Source organism: Scylla paramamosain, chromosome 3 (assembly GCF_035594125.1).
Source record: "Scylla paramamosain isolate STU-SP2022 chromosome 3, ASM3559412v1, whole genome shotgun sequence".
NCBI classification, from domain to species: domain Eukaryota; kingdom Metazoa; phylum Arthropoda; class Malacostraca; order Decapoda; family Portunidae; genus Scylla; species Scylla paramamosain.
Genome location: NC_087153.1, coordinates 12,561,548 through 12,581,437, shown reverse-complemented (window position 1 = coordinate 12,581,437; position 19,890 = coordinate 12,561,548). Strand labels below are relative to the sequence as shown.

The following is a 19,890-nucleotide window of genomic DNA, read 5'->3' as shown; positions in this document are numbered from 1 at the left end:
ATTTTTATTGCATAAAGGTCATAAAACTCTAAATACAATGAGAGTTTTTATGGCTATGTACATGAACAATGTTCCATTAGGTAACAACGAGTCCAGCTATGACTGGCTATGACAATAAGAAAATGACAGCCATTTCAAATGATAACCTATAATTTTATGCCACGCACACATACACACACGTCTATATATATACAAACACACGAGAGAGTGGATGAAATCCCATGCTTAAGTCTTACACATTCATTTGTCACTTTTGTCTCCCTGGCCTATTTCTGCTTCTAGTAGGGCTGATGAGATGCCCACCTTTTGTAGCTCCTCTATCAGCTCACCATTTTGGTGCATCTGAAGGAGGATGTCACACCCTCCGACAAACTCCTTGTTAATGTAAACCTGTGGTATTGTTGGCCACTCTGAATACTCCTTAATTCCTGCAAATATGAAAAGAGCAAAATAAATACATTATACTGTAATTCAGAATAATGTTAACATTAAAGGAACCCAAATATCTATAAGATATTCTGGCACAGGAGATAAGAAACAGGGGATATAAGGAATAACCATAGATGTAACAATACAAGGTATGCAGAATCAAGATGAATGCTGGTGTCCCTGTTCAATGAAAAGTATTGTGAACTCAAGGTAAATTACTGTGAGCAAAGAAAAATGCAAGCATAAGCACAATCTTTAAAATTAGTCTATTGTCAGTTATTATAAAATTATTAAAGAAAGTCATCAGAGAGAGAGAGAGAGAGAGAGAGAGAGAGAGAGAGAGAGAGAGAGAGAGAGAGAGAGAGAGAGAGAGAGAGAGAGAGAGAGAGAGAGAGAGAGAAAGCTTCCTTTCCTTTAAGTCAATATACTGATAATAGAAAGTCAACAAGAATTCAGTAAAAACAGATCAACCCTGACTAATCTATTTTGATTTTTTAAAAGATAAATACTATTGCAAGAATTAGAATATCATACAAGTATATTGTTACTATTAATTGCATGACTATTACAGCACTAATTATTGAAAATAAAGTGCAACTGAACATGAAGAAGTAGCCATTTATGACAAACTAGTTGGCAACACCCACCGTCTAATGAAAATTTAATGATATCTCTCTCTATATATATATATAATATATGGTTTAATATTATAGCAATTTCTTAAAAAAAAAATGATGAAAACTGCACTGCTAGAGTTTAGCACAATGTTTTAGATTCTTCACAAGAATTTTGACAACTAAATACAGGATATATTCACAAAATCCAAACACATGGCAATCCTAACATACTACATATGCATTATAAACATGTGGATAACAATAATGATATTTCAAAATACAAACTTACACAATAATCTTGAGGGCAAAAAAAGTTGTCATATTCTTATCTCTCCCACTTTGAAAAGCTGTTGACAGTACATTTTATCCTGAATTCAGCAGACAACAAGAGGCCCAAAACTCACCTTGTCGTACAGTTTCATCTTCCAAAACATTGTGGGCATCATACTCGACACCGTGCATACGGAGGATCTGCACAACAGCATTACTGAACCCACATCTTGGAGCATTTGGTGTGCCCTGGAGGAAGCAAGTATTTAATTTTTACTACATTTTATTTCAACTTGGTAATGTCTTCCCTATCCTTTCTTAAGTAGATACAGGATGGAGGAAAATAGAAAAATATCAACACTGGCAACAACAAAAGTTTGATGCAAGACAGTTTCTTATATTCTTGCCACATACTGCTGCTTTTGCAAAATCACTCCTGATAATCTGATCTCATCTCATTATCTAGATTTTTGCAGTCTTGCTTCCATTTTTCCTACCTAGATAGCCATTCTGTCCAAGTGGCCATCCATTAATGTGTATTTCATGACTTGTCTATGCCTATGTTAGGTTTAGTTAGGTTATGTCAATGTAAGTTCTTAAGGGATGGTCCAGGGGGGCATTAGGTAAGATTAGGTTAATGTCCTTATTAAGTGGGTGCCCAGAGGGATGTGAAGCCACCCTGGTTAGATTAGTATCCTTAAGGGAGGGGTCGAGGGGGGTGGGCACCTTTAGGTTAGGTTAATCTTTAATGTGCGGTCCAGGGGGGGCAACCCCCATCCTGTTTAGGTTAGGTTAGGTCAGCCCCCCACTAGACCCCCTGGTTAGGGTGTGTTGGATTAGGTGAGGTTAATGTCCTTAAGGGGGTGTCCAGGGAGGGGGATGCAAAACAGGGAATATAGGGGGGCAGAGGCTTCCCAAATAAGCAAGGTTTAGTGACTTGAAAATGTTAGGATAGAGTAGCAGGAGTATGGGGGAATGGATATTCCCTGTTTTGTTGACTTTTTTTTTTTTTAGAGATCTTTCTCAAAAGTGGTGTTGGTATCCTTAAACTTTTTATGTTTCCCAAATGTGGCCTATTTTGGCCTCCCCACCCTGAAACCCACTTTCCCACCAGGTCCCAAAGCTTGCTTGTCTAGTTGAGGGATGGCAATAGAATACATCAGAAGCTGCTATTGGTAAGATTTACCACTTTTACTACTAATCGAACTGTTTGTTCAAAGTAAATCCGGTATTATTAGGTTTGTTAAGGCTGCAAGTAAAATGACTAGTGCCACCTGGTTGTTTAGTGGCAGACACTTGATACTGTCCATACTGGGATGCTGGTCAACAATTACTATCAATATATGTATGACAATTCCCAGTAATTCCTTCTGGTCAAACACTGAACAGTGTGCATTGGGATCTTTCAAAATTTGTTTCATGGCTGCAAAATTAACTCTTTAAAAAAATTCAAAGAATTATACATAGGTGTCATTCATTTACTTATATATATGACGAACATATAATAAAAATCAAAACTTGTGCAATTCCCTCCTTGTTAAATGCATCCACGCACGGGCATCTTGTAATCAAGCTAAAAGACGCAGCACACCCACCTTCATGAACACGACCACTTTCTTCTGTGCCACCAAGTCATCGAAATACTCTTTGCTGCCCACCCGCACGCTACACCACCTCACACTGCTCACACTGCGAAGTGCCGACGCCCTCAGAAGGCGGGTTGCAGCAAGCATCGTAACAAGGCAGCTGGACAGGAGAGGTGAGAAGCCACGCGCTATAACGATCTAATATTGCGCCGATCTTGCCGTGCTCTCCCGCACACCACGAAGAGAGGCAGCAGGCACCGCACGCGTACACCATTACTTCTCATGAGCAGAACTGCATCTAATTCGTGTATATTTTCAGTTATATGCATCTCGACAATAAGCAGGTTTATATTTGGTATATATTTTCTCTCCTTGATTGCCTACAGTAATGCACCCACCTCTTGCATAAGCCAGGTAGAGGCTTCGACCCCAGTGTATGGTATTAATAAATGCATCAAAATAATGATTGCAATCTCAAACTATAAATTAAGTTATCTAATTATATTTGGTTCTATGTATGAAGGAACAGTATAGTGATAACACAAATACCTTGAAGCGATATTTAATGTACGGTAAAGTCAAGTCATTGTCAGATGTTCGGATAGGATCAGCTGATCGAGGTAAACAATGAAGGGGGGCAAGAGCAAGGGGGCGTGGGGGAATACGTATACTTAGGTATTTTATGTTTATATTACTGCACGAAATTCAAATTTACAAGTTAATAAAGAAAACAAAAAGATCAGTTTTTATTTGTAATGAAGAGAACGTGAAAACCAGTCATAATATTTTACCAAAATGCGAGTATTATCGGTTATTTAGTGGCCTCAGTTGTAAAGTGTAAAATGCAAGTGCTATAATCAGGGTTATTTTGGTTGCGTCTGCGGAGCCTGAGCTGAAGGCGGAGCCTCAAGGCTCAGACAGGGGCGCTACCACTGCCAGTGCCAGTGCCACTACCCAGTGGTGGAAATAGCTTCGTGGGGAAGAGTACCCGCCGCGTCTCTCCATACCGAGCCCCACAGGTGAGTGATTTTTTTTTTCCAACATTACAAGTGGTAATTTTCACCATACTGGCATGTGTACGACGTTTTAGACAATAGTTATTAAAAAAAAAACAGTCGTCGAATCAAGAGAAGCAGATCGTGATTACCTAAACGCTGCTCTCGCTTTGTTTTCCAGACAGTTGGTGAGTCGATCGTGCAGCGAAACCCCTCGCCTTCCCTTGAAGAGTTCCGCGTGCGCCGGTCAACTGCCCCCAGATGCAGCACAGGTAAGACGCCTGCTGTGTGGGCAGCTTCTTGCTGCGACGTATATTACGATATGTTTAGGATATACAATAAGTTATATAAAAAGAAAACCAACAACAAATGTTCACTCATTTTGCTATGTGCGTGTGTGTTTTCACCCACGGTCGTCTGCTGGTTTCGCGACAACCTGCCGTTCCCTTACGAAAAAGCTCAACGCTCATGGTAACTTATCTTCGGGCAGGAGACCACTTACACACACACACACACACACACCGGGACAGCGAGGTTACAGTCTTTCGGCTTACATCCTTTAACTACTTGTTACCAAGTGAACAGGAGCTACATATTTAGAGATTCACCCATCTGCTTTGCCGCTCCGAGTCGAACGCCTCCTCAGTTGTGAGCTGAGCTTTCTACAAAAATTTCGGAACGCGCGCGCCTGTATGTGTAATATATTTCAACAGTGTTGAAGTAATACACACATGTACTCATCTCATTAATATAAAGTACCTATCATCTATCAGAACAGTGCGAAGCAGGAGTAATAAAAAAAAAAAAAATAGATAAATAAAATAAATAGATAAAAAAAAAAAAAAATTCAGCCACGAAAATTTGTAAATAGTTTTGTGGCAGTATTCATTGCACGGGATGAATACTACTGGCAAGATAATAGTACCAGGATCGGGGTCAGCAGTTCTCGTGGCCAAGTATACTACGTAGTTGCCAAGCAGTACAGGTAGACGAGTGGCAGTAGAGGTGGACGGGGAGGGGCGGTGATCAAACATGACATCTGCCAGATTTGCAAGAGCCACCAATTTTGGCTCTTGATCTAAGTGACTGTATCATCCTTACACTTCCCAAAAATAACCTCAGTATTATCTATATGCTAGCACCTATCTGAAATTAGCACACACACACACACACACACACACACACACACACACACACAGGCAAGTGGTCCCTAATGTGTAGCCCTTGTTCATCCAGCAGCAAGTATGTAGTGGACACAAGTGGTACGGAACGTTAAGCCGAAGGATGGTGACCTCCCTGTTTTGGTTATTCCTGTCCAAAGATCGCGTGAGCTTTTTCCGTAAGCTGGTTGTGTCGCGAGGCCATTACACAGCTAATGCTGAATAACACATATAAAACTTATTCAAAATACACATAAAGGGACATATGCTGGTGTGCCACATTGGTCCTTACAACGCATCTATAATTTGTCTGGTAGAAAGTTATAATATAATAATCCGTCACATGTGTGAAGAGAAAGCAAAATCACGCAGAGAGAGAGAGAGAGAGAGAGAGAGAGAGAGAGAGAGAGAGAGAGAGAGAGAGAGAGAGAGAGAGAGAGTTAATAATGCCATAACCCTTGACAGGTGTTAGAAAAATAACGCCTTTTTTTTTTTATCACCGGAGAAACGTATTATTACGAAAACTCGTTCTCTCTCTCTCTCTCTCTCTCTCTCTCTCTCTCTCTCTCTCTCTCTCTCTCTCTCTCTCTCTCTCTCTCTCTCTCTCAGTAGATACATGTTGTGAAGTCCTTGCCTGTCACTTGGTAGGCAAAAATTCGTGGCCAGCTCACTTTGGCAACGGTGTTCATTGATGTGCGAGCAGTTCTGGTCCTCCATAGGCAAACGAATGTGGTCTCGGGTGTGAGAGGCTCTAGTATTAGCGTTGCCCATAGATCTGTCTATGTGAGCTCTCAGCTTTGAACTTATGAGTCCAATACGTGACTCTCAAGACTGGTGGTGAAGTACAAGAGGAAAGGAGTACGCCATGTGGTATTCTGGCCGCCAAAAAAGGAGTGACGCGAGTACTGTCACACACCACAAAGAAACAACGTCTTCCCCAGCGCTCTCTCTCTCTCTCTCTCTCTCTCTCTCTCTCTCTCTCTCTCTCTCTCTCTCTCTCTCTCTCTCTCTCTCTCTCTCTTACCTACGTAAACTTCCTTCCTTTACAAACGTGACATACAATTAAAAACCACATTCACTTTTTTTTTCGTATTGAAAGATTAACTGCCAAACTAGAAAAAAAATATATATATCACTGAACATGTGTCAGGGCGAAAAGGGTGTGATTTGTGTGCAAGCAAAGTATGCGAGGAAGGCGTCAGCGTGGCGTGCATGGCAGGGAGGAAGGGAGAGAGGTATGGGAGAGATAACTAAGAAGAGCTTGAAGAGCCTATTAGAGCAAATTTGAGATTAATGAACAGAAGAGTCACTGAGTGTTAGGCTCTGACTGGAGGAAATATGGGCAGCTTACGTATTTATACCACCAAAAGCGTTTATTTGTCAATATATATATATATATATATATATATATATATATATATATATATATATATATATATATATATATATATATATATATATATATATATATATATATATATATATATGTATTTTTTTTTCACAGCAGTAAAGTTGGATTTACTGATACAGTCTACACTTTTCAACTAGAAATTGTCGTGAGGTCTTCCTGTAAATAGCGAGGTATTTTCGCCTCTATCAAGTTGTCGCCGAAAAAGGAATAATATGACTGGCGTGGGGATAATTTCCATGAAGACCGTTTTACGGGAACCACTGTAGGGTCATCTAACGAAGCTCGGCCATGTCTGCACGATACACAAATACCTCAGACTAATCAGCATAACCTGCCCTCTGCCAGTGTACTAAAATGCCAGGCCAATACCTACTTAAAGATGCATTCCTAAACATCTCGTCCTCTCATACATTCAACTTGGTGTAGTGGAAGGGTGTTTTCATGGTCTTAGTGGTCATAAGGATTCTACATCAACAGAAACACACACACACACACACACACACACACACACTAATTATCCCTTGGTCTTGAATAGTCCTAATAATTGAGAGAACAAAGCGTTTAAGAATATCAGTCCTTTAACAGTTTTCACGATCCTTGTGGTAATTTAACAAGATTTCTACAGCATCAGTGAAAAGAAACAAGTAAATAAATAAATAAATAAATAAGAACACTCCTAGGCTATTTATCTTTGGGTTCTGAAAATGGTCATGATTAGAGAACAAAGCGTTTGAGAATGACGGGCTTTTATTAATTATTTAACGTATGCCACGATCCGGTCAAGTGGTACGGGGCTTCACGTGTACAGCCACACCCATACACGGAGTAAGACTGACATGGTCACTGGTTAGCCTATGTATAAACACAGCCAGGTGGTGTGAGGCGGCCTGACCACCGCGGAGGGAAGGTGTGTCCGTATTAAAATAGACAGTGACGCAGTACCTGAGACTCCATTAATACCCTCAGTGCGTCATACCATCTTCCTCGCCACCAAAACCACCACCAACACCAACGCCATCACCTCCATCATCCTCTCCAGCACAGCCGTCATCACCATCATCACTGCCATGCCGCCGTCTCCTCCACCATCTATGCAGAAGTATGTAAAGTGAAATATTATAACGATCTACAACAACAACAGCAACAACAACAACAACAACAACAACAACAACAATAATAATAATAATAATAATAATAATAATAATAATAATAATAACAATAATAATGATGATGATGATGATGATGATGATTATGATGACAATAATATTATTATTATTATAAAACTCCTGAGTGGTGCGTCTGTCGTTTGTCGCGGGAGTCATGCGAAGGTGTGCGCCACTCGCGAGGGAGGGTGACGATGCCAAAAGGATAAGGGAGAAGGATATGGGGCTGCAAGATTGAGCGGCGTCGATAGCGGTAGCGAGAGAGGTAGGAACACAAACAGGATGGGATCCATCTTAAAGCCACAACCGAAACAAGACATGCATTTCTTTGGGGTCTACTAACTCTATGGTACAATGGGCGGCTGGTGGCCGAAAGGACGAGTTTGAAGGGAAAGGCATCACTCTCACGTACAGAACGACGTCGTCCGTTAGGCAGCTCAAGAGATTCTTTAATCACTTTATTCATACCTATAATCTACGGGAGAGAACCAAACATCAACCACATAACAGTGCTCAGGGACCAGCTGTGTGTCATATCCGGCAATTTCCGCAGCAGAGTCAAGTAACAGACGTAGTTTATTAGGTTGCTGCAACATAACATATCCCATTTCTTTCCTTACACCTCAACCGATCCTCTGACTAGGCCAAATGAAGAAACCCGCCCCTTCACGTCATCGAGGCCGCGTTTCCATTCATGCAACATAATAACTCTTCATTCAGTTCTGTCATGCAGAACTGTTATTCCTTGCTCTGTCCAATCCATGGCTGACTGTTCGTTCAACTCGCGGCTTCACATTTCTCATATTTTCCTCATAAGTCGTTTTTTTTGTTTTTTTCCGCTGCTGTATACATATGCCTAACAATAATGAGTGTTATGTTGCTGGATTCATCTTACCATTGTATACATAAGGATCGTAGCACAAAGACGAGCCATGCGGGACCGAGAGACGGGCTCACTAACTTAGTTAAAGGAAGAGAGTCTGGCGTTGGCGACTTGGGAGCGCAGGAGGCGTCGGTCTAATACACTGAAACGCCCACAAATAACTCCGCCAGGCGGTTTCCTTCTCATATCTTACTTATTTCCACAAGTGCTCTCTCTCTCTCTCTCTCTCTCTCTCTGTGTGTGTGTGTGTGTGTGTGTGTGTGTGTGTGTGTGTGTGGCGAGCGGGACGAGGGAGGTGTCAAGAATGGCACGAGCATGGACACACTAAAAATAGCACCATTGCTGTACTTCTAAGGGTTTTCCTCTAGTGGCCCACCCTTCAAAGAGCAGGGATGAAGAACAATTTGAATTTCTGTGTGTATTGCGCCTTTATTCTTAGCAAATATTCACACACACACACGCACAATGCGTGCCATACAAGCTCAGATACTATAGTATATACTTACAGTATATTACGTATGTCTCATTCTTCTATAGCACGCTTTCTTTTAATTTTGTACGGTCTACAAACTGTCTTTATTTATCTGCAGTGCATTTCAAAGAACAATTCTTTTCATACTGCCAGTCTCATTTTATGACTGTCAAAATCAAAAATTATATTGAAAGTGCCGCTACTTCTTACGTATCCGATTAATCTACATTTACCGCGTTTCTGAATCACATTTTAGACAGGCTGCTACTACTACTACTACTACTACTACTACTACTACTACTACTACTACGAGCATAGCTACTAAGGGGAGTGCAAGGAGAAGGGGGGGAGGGTCGGTTCGTCCCTGGCGACAAGAACCGCAAGGTCACTTTCTGTCTGTTTGTCTGAAATAGCGGTTCCCAAATTACCATCTTACATAACGCCTCTTTTTGTTTCAAATAGATTCGCATGCCCCTTCCCCCTTATTATGTTCATGTAAAATTATACATTTTTATATTTTATGTATGTATTGACACTATTTAGGAAATCAAAATCATTGCTTGAATTAAAACAAATGAAACAACAAAATATGAATTATGAAGACACGGCACATACATAATATTTCGAATTCTCATGATACCGGAATGAAAAACTGATTACATGAATTATATGGTTTCAGTAGACTATTTCAGCGAGATGCTGCTTTGCACGGGTGCACTCATGAAATAATTTCATTATACACCTTTTGAACAATTATTTTTGGGGCTGATGATTTCACCACTGGTCCCTGTGTTCTCCTCACGCCCCCTCTCCCTTGTGCGTATTTCCGCGTCCTTGGGACTGGGCAGGCCCCCTCCTCCCCTCCATCGGTTTGAGAAACAATGGTGATTCGGAAGTGTACTTATCGTTACTAAAAGCTTATTAGAAGTTTGCTGTTCTTCACTCTTGTTTTTTTTTTTTTTTTAATCAATGCGTTATTTCCATTAAAGAAATAAATAATTCATATTCAGACAAATTTTCTATTAGAAGTTTATTTATTTGGTATGTAGAACTAGTTTGTTGTGAATAATTTTGGTCACATAGCAGCTGATAGCAACTTTATACTCAAGGAGTTGCCACAGCCAGACATCACCTTCCATTGTCTGTTGCTCATGGCTCCTTAATGCAAGATTTTATTGTCGGTTTGGCACTTTAGAATATAAAGCAAGAAAATGCATCTTTGTCAGTGAGCAATCATACAAGAACTACCAGTAAATATTCTTTTGCTGATCCTGAATAGTATTGCTGGGTGTCTTCATCGCTCAATGCACAGCAATGGTATATCTGTTTACGGTGCGCATGCGTTGAACGTAGTGCACAGGTGCACGCAATACTCACGCAACACTAGAGTTGTCGGATGTCGCGGGAAGATCCAGTCCGCTTACCTCCAGTCATGCCTATCATATAATTTCACCTTAGGTTTGGCACTCTGGAGACAAGAGGAAGCATTTTTCTGAGTGAGCAAACGATTTTTTAAGAGCCACAGGTTTATATATTTGTGCCATCATGTATTACTGAAAGTCTTCCTCATTACACGCCGCGCATGTGCTGTGACGCTTTGCACTGGTACACCCCGCGCATGCGTAGCACGGCGAACTTAGTGCATGCAACATTTGTATAACTTAATAATTTTGTGGACGTTGTTCTGGAGAGAGAGAGAGAGAGAGAGAGAGAGAGAGAGAGAGAGAGAGAATCTGCTATGGGCGCCATATATTCGAGGTACTCTGCTGATATAATAATAATAATAATAGACTAAGCAGAAATCACATTGAAGTGTTTATCCATGTCGACTAATCTGCGTAAGACATGTACGTACACATAATTTTCCGTATTTACCAGGGTGACCATTGTACATAAAACAAGGATGTGTTCCCAGTTAATCAGCCAGTTTAGATGAGATGCATCTAGATCAAGTTCTATAATAACAACAACAAAACAACAACAACAATATTAATAATAATAATAATAATAATAATAATAATAAATAGTAGTAGTAGTAGTAGTAGTAGTAGTAGTAGTAGTAGTAGTAGTAGTAGTAGTAGTATAAGCAGTTGTAGTAGTATTCTATGACGGTCGCAAAGTCCTCAGCTGAGTTGGAAGAATACCACCACTGTATTTTCTGTTCGCAAAGACTAGTAAAAGAAACAGAATGATGTGACTGGAGACATCCCTCTTCCCTAACGTATTTCTGCAATGAGACAAGGCGTGAATTATAACCTCGACTATTCTTCTTTTTTTTTTTCTTCTTTAAGCAAATCGCAGCTCTGATACATCTGTGGATCTCTATATGAGAGAAAACATCCTCTAGCTCCTTGTTTACTATATACACTTAAATGCGTTCTTTGAGTCATTCATAGCTGGAACGACAATGTATCTATGCCACAACAGTTACTTGACTTTTCTTCCCGTTATAGCACCAAAGGATACCATGCTAGTTACTACAGCAGCTGTGATAGCACTGGACTCGCCCTCCCTACTGAGAGAGAGAGAGAGAGAGAGAGAGAGAGAGAGAGAGAGAGAGAGAGAGAGAGAGAGAGAGAGAATGTAACTATGTATTACACGGGCTATGTAAAAACATTTTCTTAACGATGTTTGCATGACATCATCGCCGGGGAAGTGCGCCCCAGACGGGTGCTTGTAAACATCTGCTTTTGGGCCAGACAGCAATCTGGCACACACACACACACACACACACACACACACACACACACACACACACACACCAGAAATTTTAATGTCTACTAAATTTTGGTACCTATTTCTTCATTGTTAACTGTATAAACTAATCACGATGCAAACTCATCAAATATCCAAAGAATTTGTTGCTGTTTTTGTCACAATGGTATTGCATGGACCGTATCCTTAGTTTGTGTCTAATCTTCTTCTTCTTCTTCTTCTTCTTCTTCTTCTTCTTCTTCTTCTTCTTCTTCTTCTTCTTCTTCTTCTTCTTATTATTATTATTATTATTATTATTATTATTATTATTATTATTATTATTTCAGACTGCAGTGGAAGTTATCACGATTTTCAGTTATGATTTTAAGTGAGCGATTAACTCTTGTGTAGGATTAGCTGTGGGAGAACTTTATGGTATTTGAAAATAATCTTTAATTAAAAGACTGTAGAGGCGCTTCAGACACGGGTCATGGACTTCAAAAATAAATTGTATGTCATGTTTGGGGAAGAATTAGCATACCATTTTTTTTTTTAATGCAAGGGCACTAACCTAGAATATGAAAAGTCAGAAAAAAAAAATAAATAAAATCCCATCGAGGTGCCAGCCCCTAAACGAAAGAACCAACAAAATTGAATGAGTGTCTTGAAATCTCTCTTGAAAGAATTAATTTCATAGGTAGGAAGCAGAAACAGAAGCAGGAAATGTGGCCGGCCTGCAGTGTATGTTGGCCCACTTGTGATAATTCTTGATGACACTACTACTACTACTACTACTACTACTACTACTACTACTGTATTTTTGTTAAGTACAATTTTTGCAGTGAATCAGACTTCGTTAGAATAGAGATTGCAGAGGGTCTATGCAAACAGCTAACTTACTTACTCAAACTTCAATACATAGTTCCCATCCATAAATGTAGCTGATGTATTCTCTCTCTCTCTCTATCTCTCTCTCTCTAAACTTAAAAAAAAATTATCTGTAGGGTTAAGTTATGAGAAAGAGCAGCCGGGGATCGAGCCTCTATCTTGCCACTAAATCTCTCTCTCTCTCTCTCTCTCTCTCTCTGTGTGTGTGTGTGTGTGTGTGTGTGTGTGAAACGGATAGTAAAAGAACAACTAAAATTAGATAGATAAATAAGTTGAGTATACTTTATTAGTGCTCAGCTAAATCATGCCGGATTTAGAAGTAATGGTGTTCCTTATACACTGCGGAAACAGTAATTCAACTATTCTTTGTGGAAGAGAGAGAGAGAGAGAGAGAGAGAGAGAGAGAGAGAGAGAGCAGTGCCTACTAAATCAGCCAAATTTTACTTTAGTGTAGGTGCCTTCCTCATTCTGCTGCTGTATTTGATGTGCCAACAACTTTCTGCTGTATAATAACTATTCCACGATCTGTGTTGTATTCCTGTGATGTGTTTGTGCGGAATGTATGTAAATATTCATTTGATGTGTGTGTGTGTGTGTGTGTGTGTGTGTGTGCCAGGTGGGGCAGTCTAGTAATGCTGTGGTGTTCTCTCGCCCCAGATGGTAGAATGACTGGCTGTGGGAAGCATTCCCACTGCTCAGCTTCTCGCCGTCCCCAGCAACCATCCAATCCGACCCCCAATTCCACCTCCTAGAAATCTCCAGAAATCTAGGGTTCTTCCACACATCAATTCATCTCATCTCATGGAAGCCTCACCCACTTCTCACTTACCATCCTCTTCTGAAGTCTTCCCAAATCTATCTCCTTCTCCCCCACCACACCCACCCTCATATTCCACCTCTGAACTCCCTGCAGCTGACCTTCCCCCTCCACCACCCCTCACACTTTGGCAGGAGATGGCTTCTCCTTGTTACATGTGCTGTTACGATCCACCATCCCCAGAAATCAAATCAGAATATGATCCAAAACTTCCTCCTGGTTTCTTTTCTACACCTGACATCTTTCCTTCATCTCCTCCACCACCAGTTCACCCTCCTCCTCGACCTTCCCCTCCCCCTCCACCAACTCCGCCAATGCGTCACATGTCTGAAGTCTCATCCTCTCCACACAATGTCACCACCTTCAGTGACATGATGGGTCTCCATTCTAAGTCGACTGAGGATTCTCCTGACTGCGAGGATAATTCAGTAGACACCTGCTCTACTGTCAGTTTTGTGTCATCATCAACACTGACAGCGGCTGACTTTCAAGCACAAGACTCAGATTTGTCTTCACTTCCTCCCCATGACCTACGTGTGTCACCGCTCTCCACTGATGCTGTCACACTATCCTCTCAAGTCAGCATTGACAGCATAACTCCCTCCCGTGATGTCTCACTCACTCCAAGTTTCCTTAGTGCCAGTCATGAATACATGTTTTACTCAAACACTTCAGAACTTTTATCACAAGCATCAGTGCTCATGGGCACTTTCCAGGATACTTCACTGTCACCTAATCCATTGCTTTCCTCCCTCTTTGTGGCTTCAAAGTCAGAACACCAAGGTTCCTCAACACAAACACCTGAACCATACAGACGAATGGAATCTATCAAGAGTGAGGATGGAAGCTTTGTTCCCAGTGAAATTTCTCGCTCCACCACTGACACTGCTGGTCCAGCAATAATGGCATCACCACTCTCCACTGATATACCCTCAATACCCTCCCTTCCTACTGACCTGGACTCAGTGTCATCAGGCTTTGGTTCTCTTACAACAGACACATGGTCATTCTCAACAGAAGTGGACTCCCAGCTAGAGGATGCATCCATTGTAAGGACAAAAGCTAATGACTCTTCAGCTGCAGACACAGCTTACATTACAGCTGAAAGTGAGGCAGCATCCTTTACAGGTTCCAGTATTGTCACACCTATGCCATCAGATAACCTCACGCCTCATTTTGCAAGTCCTGCAACCACACCTGTTCAGTCTCCTCTCCCTTCTTCTCTACTCCCATATTTGTCTAAATCTGAATCCCCCATGAACCCAGATCCTACTGGATCCCTAAATATAGTTTCATTAAAATCCTTACCAACAGCTAATGGAGAGTTTTCATCTCTGTTGTTATCTGTTGCTCCCATACCACAGACAGACCAACTTGAGCACAACTCTTCTCCCTGCCATGGTTTCACTCTCTCTCCACAAAGTCACTCTTCTGATCTACTTGCATCCCAGCCTTTCTCTTCTCAGGCTACTGATCAATGCATGAATTGCACTAAAGAGAACTCGGCCAGCGTAAATATACTCTCTGAGTCAACTCAACTGGACCTAGATGTCAACTCTTCTTTACAAAGAACTAGCTGTGATGAGAAAATAGGAAGTCTTGGAGTGTCTCACAGCACAGCCTCACAAGAAAATGGGCAATTCTCTGATCAAGTAATTCAAGTAGCAGTGGTGCAGAGGAGTAGTGTGGTGGAAAAGGAAGAAGAAATGAAAGACTCTAACACCGATGGAGAGGAAAATAAAGAATCAGCTGATGAACAAGAACAAGGTGGAAGTGATAGTAATGTGCAAAAAGAAGAGAACCACAATGGAGGAGTTGGTGATGTGATGATATGCAGAGAGAATGATGACAACCATGTTATGAAGGATGTGAATGGAAATATTAGTTACCTAGATCTTGAAAATGGTCATGAAGCACAGTTGGAGAATAAAGAAGATGTGGGTGAGAGCAGACCTGAGGTAAAAAGTATAGAAACCCAAAGTATAAAAGTTTGCACCATTCAGCCTGATGCAGAGGTGTTTAAAAGAAATACTGAATGTCAAGAGAACATGTTGGAGATGTTATCATCACACTCATCCCCCGTGCCCTCTGGTACTTACAGCATCACTCCATCATCCTCTGGCATATCTTGCAGTGATACCTTATACCTTTCTCCCAAGACAAATCCTGTTAGTCACACTGTAAGAGACACTTTATCTCCATCCAATGGAGCACCAACATCCACATGCTGCAGTCAAGCTTCCTCTGAACTTGAGTCTTGTAGAGCAGCACAAGCATCATCATTGTCACCTAAAGGAGCCATGGATCTTCTTGATGCAATGGTCATGGATTTGGAGAACATATCAGCTGACCTTCCAGCCTCTGCAACCTCAAGGCCCCTAGACCTTCCACATACTGTACCGGTCTCTGTACTGAGCATGGTTGACCAGGGTGTGACTCACACTCCTACACTAAGTAAGATTCCTAATGTTAAAGATGCCCAGGATAGAGACCCTGAGGAACTGAAAGTGGAAGATTGCCATCTCGTAAAATCTTCCCATTTTCATGTTTCACCACCTCATCCAACTTCCACCATAACTACCTTGTCATCGCACACTTTTCCTCCAACACCCATTGTGTCATCACATGCATGTATGAGTGAATATTCCAGCAACCAATCCAAATGTGTTTCTTCCCTACATCCCTCATTAACCACTAATACTGAAAACTCTGATTGTAGTGTGTCCCTCACACCCTGGGACATGCCTCATCCAGACCCTTTTCCTTCATCTGCCATTTCTGATGACTATACTAACATGACTTTATTTATGAATGACAACAGTGAATCTGCCTCTAAGGAAAAAGTCCTTTTAGGTTCCCATTTAACTGATTTGGAGTGTGGGATGCCTCTCCCCTCACTGTGTTCTTCTCCTAAACCCGGCAGCCTCCTGGATGGTCAGCCTTCACCCTCGCCAGCACCCCGTCCCAGGACCCCTCCAACACCACCTCCTCGCTCCTGCCACAACACTCCCAGGTCACATCTAACACCCCCGCAACCCCCAGTGCGGCAGTACATGCTCGTGCCCATTAACATCCCTCCTGGAGCATCTCGGCAGCCTAGCCCCCCACCCGCACCACCCAGATCCACTTCTGTACGCAGGTCCTCACCACCACCCCCTCCCCGTCCCAGTGCCCCTCTCTTGCCTGAGTGTAGCAGGGGACCACCACTGCCTCCACTCCCTTTTTCCTCTTGTGTCACTCCACAGCCTGCACTCACTCCTGTACCAGAGGAATCCTCAAATCCACAGTCACCTGTCCTCCCCAAAAGTCCCCACTTGGGTTCTCCCATAAGAGAAGGTGTCACTTCCCAAACATTTTCACCACCAGACTCATTAGCCATCTCCCAGCAGCACCCATCAGTACCTCAATCACTCTCCCGCAGTGGCAGTGAAGATCCCCCGACCCTTCCACCTCCCCCAGAAGACGAGCAGGAAGATGAGGACTTGCCACCCCCACCTCCTCCCCCTCCTCCTGTTGAATCAGATGAAGTTGCTCCTCCACTACCTCTTCCACCTCCTCCCTCACACATATTCCTAAGTCCTTCAACACACTCTTCTACCCCAGGCAAGAGTGAACAGTCTTCCCCTCTCTGTCCACAGCAAAAGGCTGCCCTTCCTGGCTCATGTATGGCTGCTTCACATACTAACCAAAGTAGTGCTCCTTCCTCAGATCCTGACCTGCCAACACCTCCAGTAGATGAAGTAGCAACCCTGCTGCCACCTAAGATTTCCAGCATCATTACCTCATCTCCAATGTCAAACTCCCAAGCAATAGATGTTGCCAATGCCTCTTCCCTGCCCCTCATCCCACCTCCCCCGCATGCTCCTCCACCCTATCCCCCGCTGCCCCCATGTACTCCAGGACCTAATGTGGAGAAGGCAGCAAAATCCCCCCTCATCACCACGTCCCCATATGGAAAGATGGTGGTGGTACGCTCTGACCTCCCACTCCCAACACCTGAAGAAGAGGTGAGAGTCACCTTCAGTGCAGCGAAAGACTGGGGCTTTCTAGCAGAATATGAGGACACCTTGTCTGTGTACACTCAGCTGCGACCTGTCATCCAGCAGGGACCCCAGTGAGTAGCAATCAGTATTCTTCCCCAACTTAGGTACATACAAAGATCTATTGTTTCCCTTAATGCAAATTGTTCGTGATAGCTGTTCTGCAGGCACCAAGTGATTGTGGATAGTTGACAGATAATTAATGTGCTACCCTTACTTTCCTTCCCTTTTGGCAGATGTGGACTGGTGGCACTCAGCATGGCTTCACAGGTGTTCCCTCAGACCGTGGAGGTGGAGGAGATGCTGGAAACAGGGAGGGCACTGGGTGTCACACGGCATGGCGAGATGTTCAGCACAACAGCACTGGCACAGTTAGCAGAAAAAACTGTAACAGGGCTGCAAGCAGAGGTGAGGCGGGATGTGCTCAGCAGTCCTGCCACCCTTCTCCAGCTTCTGCTGCAGGGTGACCTTATACTGGTCCCGTATCCTTTTGAGCTATGTATGTGGGGAAGGGTTACTGGGAATCAATACATGAAAGTGAAATATACTAATTTAAAGTTAAATAGTTTAAGTAATGGAGCACTGTTTCTCTGAATTGTCCTTAACATCTTAGGTATGATGCGGAGAGAAACCATCAGCCTGGTCTAAAAAGTGGCCACAAAGCTCACTGGGGTGTGGTGTGTGGGTGTTTGGTACAAAGCAGTTCCCTCACTTTCCCCACAGCTGCTGCCAAGCTTGATTCCCATGTGGACAATCTGTGGCACCTGAGGCCCCGCAGCAGGGCAGGGAGGAGCAGGAGTGTCACCCCTTGTCCTCCCGCCTTGTCAGGTTCCCCCATGGTAGGCCAAAGAGGTCTAAAGACTCTGGACAGGACAGGTGGCTGTGAGGGAAATCCCTCAAATATGAGCTGCAGTCGTGTCACCACACCAATGTTGTCTGACCTGCAGCATGATGACGAACTGAGACTAGTGGCACTGTGGCGACAAGGCAAGAGTCGCAAAGTGGTAGCAGCCCCTCTGGACCAGCTGTGTGAAAGTAATGATCAGCTAGTATCTTATCCTCCTCCTGCCACTCCACAGGAGTTAGAGTACGTGGTGGAATCAGTACAGGAAGGGTTAGCAGGGCAGGTGGTGGTGTTACACAAGACCAAAGCAGCACTTTCAGACCTAGTAGGTCTTCTGCAGGAAAAATAGATAATTTTATGTTCATCTCCATCACAGCTTGCATTATGATGTTGCTAAACTCAGTAACTTAAGTAGTTCTGTTCCACTCAGAGACTACATAACTATTGAACCCACAAAGCACAGGTAAAACCACTTTGAACAAACCAGCTGTGCCTTACTCTTACCTGAGTTTCAAAGTATGTAATGGATAACTGTCTTAATGTTAACCTGACTGACTGATTTGCCTTATAACATCCAATAATAAGATAAAATAAAATGTTGCTTTGACTAAGGGTATATAATTATCCTTAAGCTACAATAAAATATACAATACCTGCAAAATGTATGCAGATGTGGGATATATTTGATTCTTCAACAGCACATTACAATCTTTTTATAGTTTCTACATACCATTCTGTTATTGGCTTTGTATTTATAAAATTTACATCTATTTAAAGTATTATTTAAATGTAATATTCAAGGATATGATCATTACATGTTATACTTAACAATGTCCTTTGATTGTTAAGCAGTAAAGATATCCCTAAAGATATTCTCGATTTTGAAAATTGGATATGCTAACATATTTAGCCAATGAGAAATCATGGAGCATCACATATAAGAAAGAGATCATAATCCCCAATGGAATTATTTTTTACAACTGTTCAAGATACAAGTATGCTTGATGTTTTTCTTTATCACTGCCAGAAAAGACAAGACTAGACTTTAATTCACCATCATTGTTCATTATTGATATATGTTATAACATATTTATGTTAAGCTCCACATCAATACATATTTAAGAACACACACACACACACACACACACACACACACACACACACACACACATTAATTTTCATTTTCATGGTAATGAGTGATAAAAGATAGATGAATACTTTAAAACTATGCAGTATAATCTAGCAGTATCCCTATATGCTTATAATGTATGGCAGAAAAGGTATTCTCTTTAATATATTATCATATAGACTCTCACAGTATATTATGCAAAGCAATATGATACAGAGTGCACAATCCTTTCCTGGCTGTTATTTTTCTGCTTTACATGGAAAAGTGAGATGAAATTATGTTCACTGATAATGATGACATACAGAAATACATAATTTGTTTAAGGGAATTACTATAATCAAGACTGCAAAACTGTGACAAATGGTAATACTCTTTAACAGCTGGCTATCTGTATGGACTTCTCAGAAAAATCCAAATTACAGGCTTTCATGAAAATATTAGCTTATTACTTTTATCACTTTATGGTTTTACTGACAAAGGAAAAGGAAAAAC

General features: G+C 41.9%; 2 protein-coding genes across 3 annotated transcripts; one reads left to right on the top strand and one right to left on the bottom strand.

The window, feature by feature from the left end:
- Nucleotides 1-33: 33 nt before the first annotated feature.
- On the bottom strand, nucleotides 34-3,304 carry LOC135115884 (glutaredoxin-related protein 5, mitochondrial-like). Its single transcript, XM_064032983.1, has 3 exons — nucleotides 2,912-3,304; nucleotides 1,451-1,565; nucleotides 34-428 (listed from the first exon to the last, which is right to left on the bottom strand). The coding sequence occupies exons 1-3, from the start codon at nucleotides 3,047-3,049 to the stop codon at nucleotides 241-243; spliced, it is 441 nt and encodes a 146-aa protein (XP_063889053.1). The 5' UTR covers nucleotides 3,050-3,304; the 3' UTR covers nucleotides 34-240.
- A 65-nt stretch (nucleotides 3,305-3,369) lies between these two features.
- Nucleotides 3,370-18,876, top strand: LOC135115863 (mucin-3B-like). Of its 2 annotated transcripts, XM_064032919.1 has the most exons (5): nucleotides 3,370-3,921; nucleotides 4,079-4,169; nucleotides 13,226-17,499; nucleotides 17,662-17,907; nucleotides 18,039-18,876. In XM_064032919.1, the coding sequence occupies exons 3-5, from the start codon at nucleotides 13,370-13,372 to the stop codon at nucleotides 18,616-18,618; spliced, it is 4,956 nt and encodes a 1,651-aa protein (XP_063888989.1). In that variant the 5' UTR covers nucleotides 3,370-3,921; nucleotides 4,079-4,169; nucleotides 13,226-13,369; the 3' UTR covers nucleotides 18,619-18,876. The 2 variants fall into 2 exon arrangements, with proteins under 2 accessions (XP_063888989.1, XP_063889000.1); XM_064032930.1 differs by lacking the exons at nucleotides 3,370-3,921; nucleotides 4,079-4,169 and adding an exon at nucleotides 6,698-7,567.
- The last annotated feature ends 1,014 nt before the right edge of the window (nucleotides 18,877-19,890 follow it).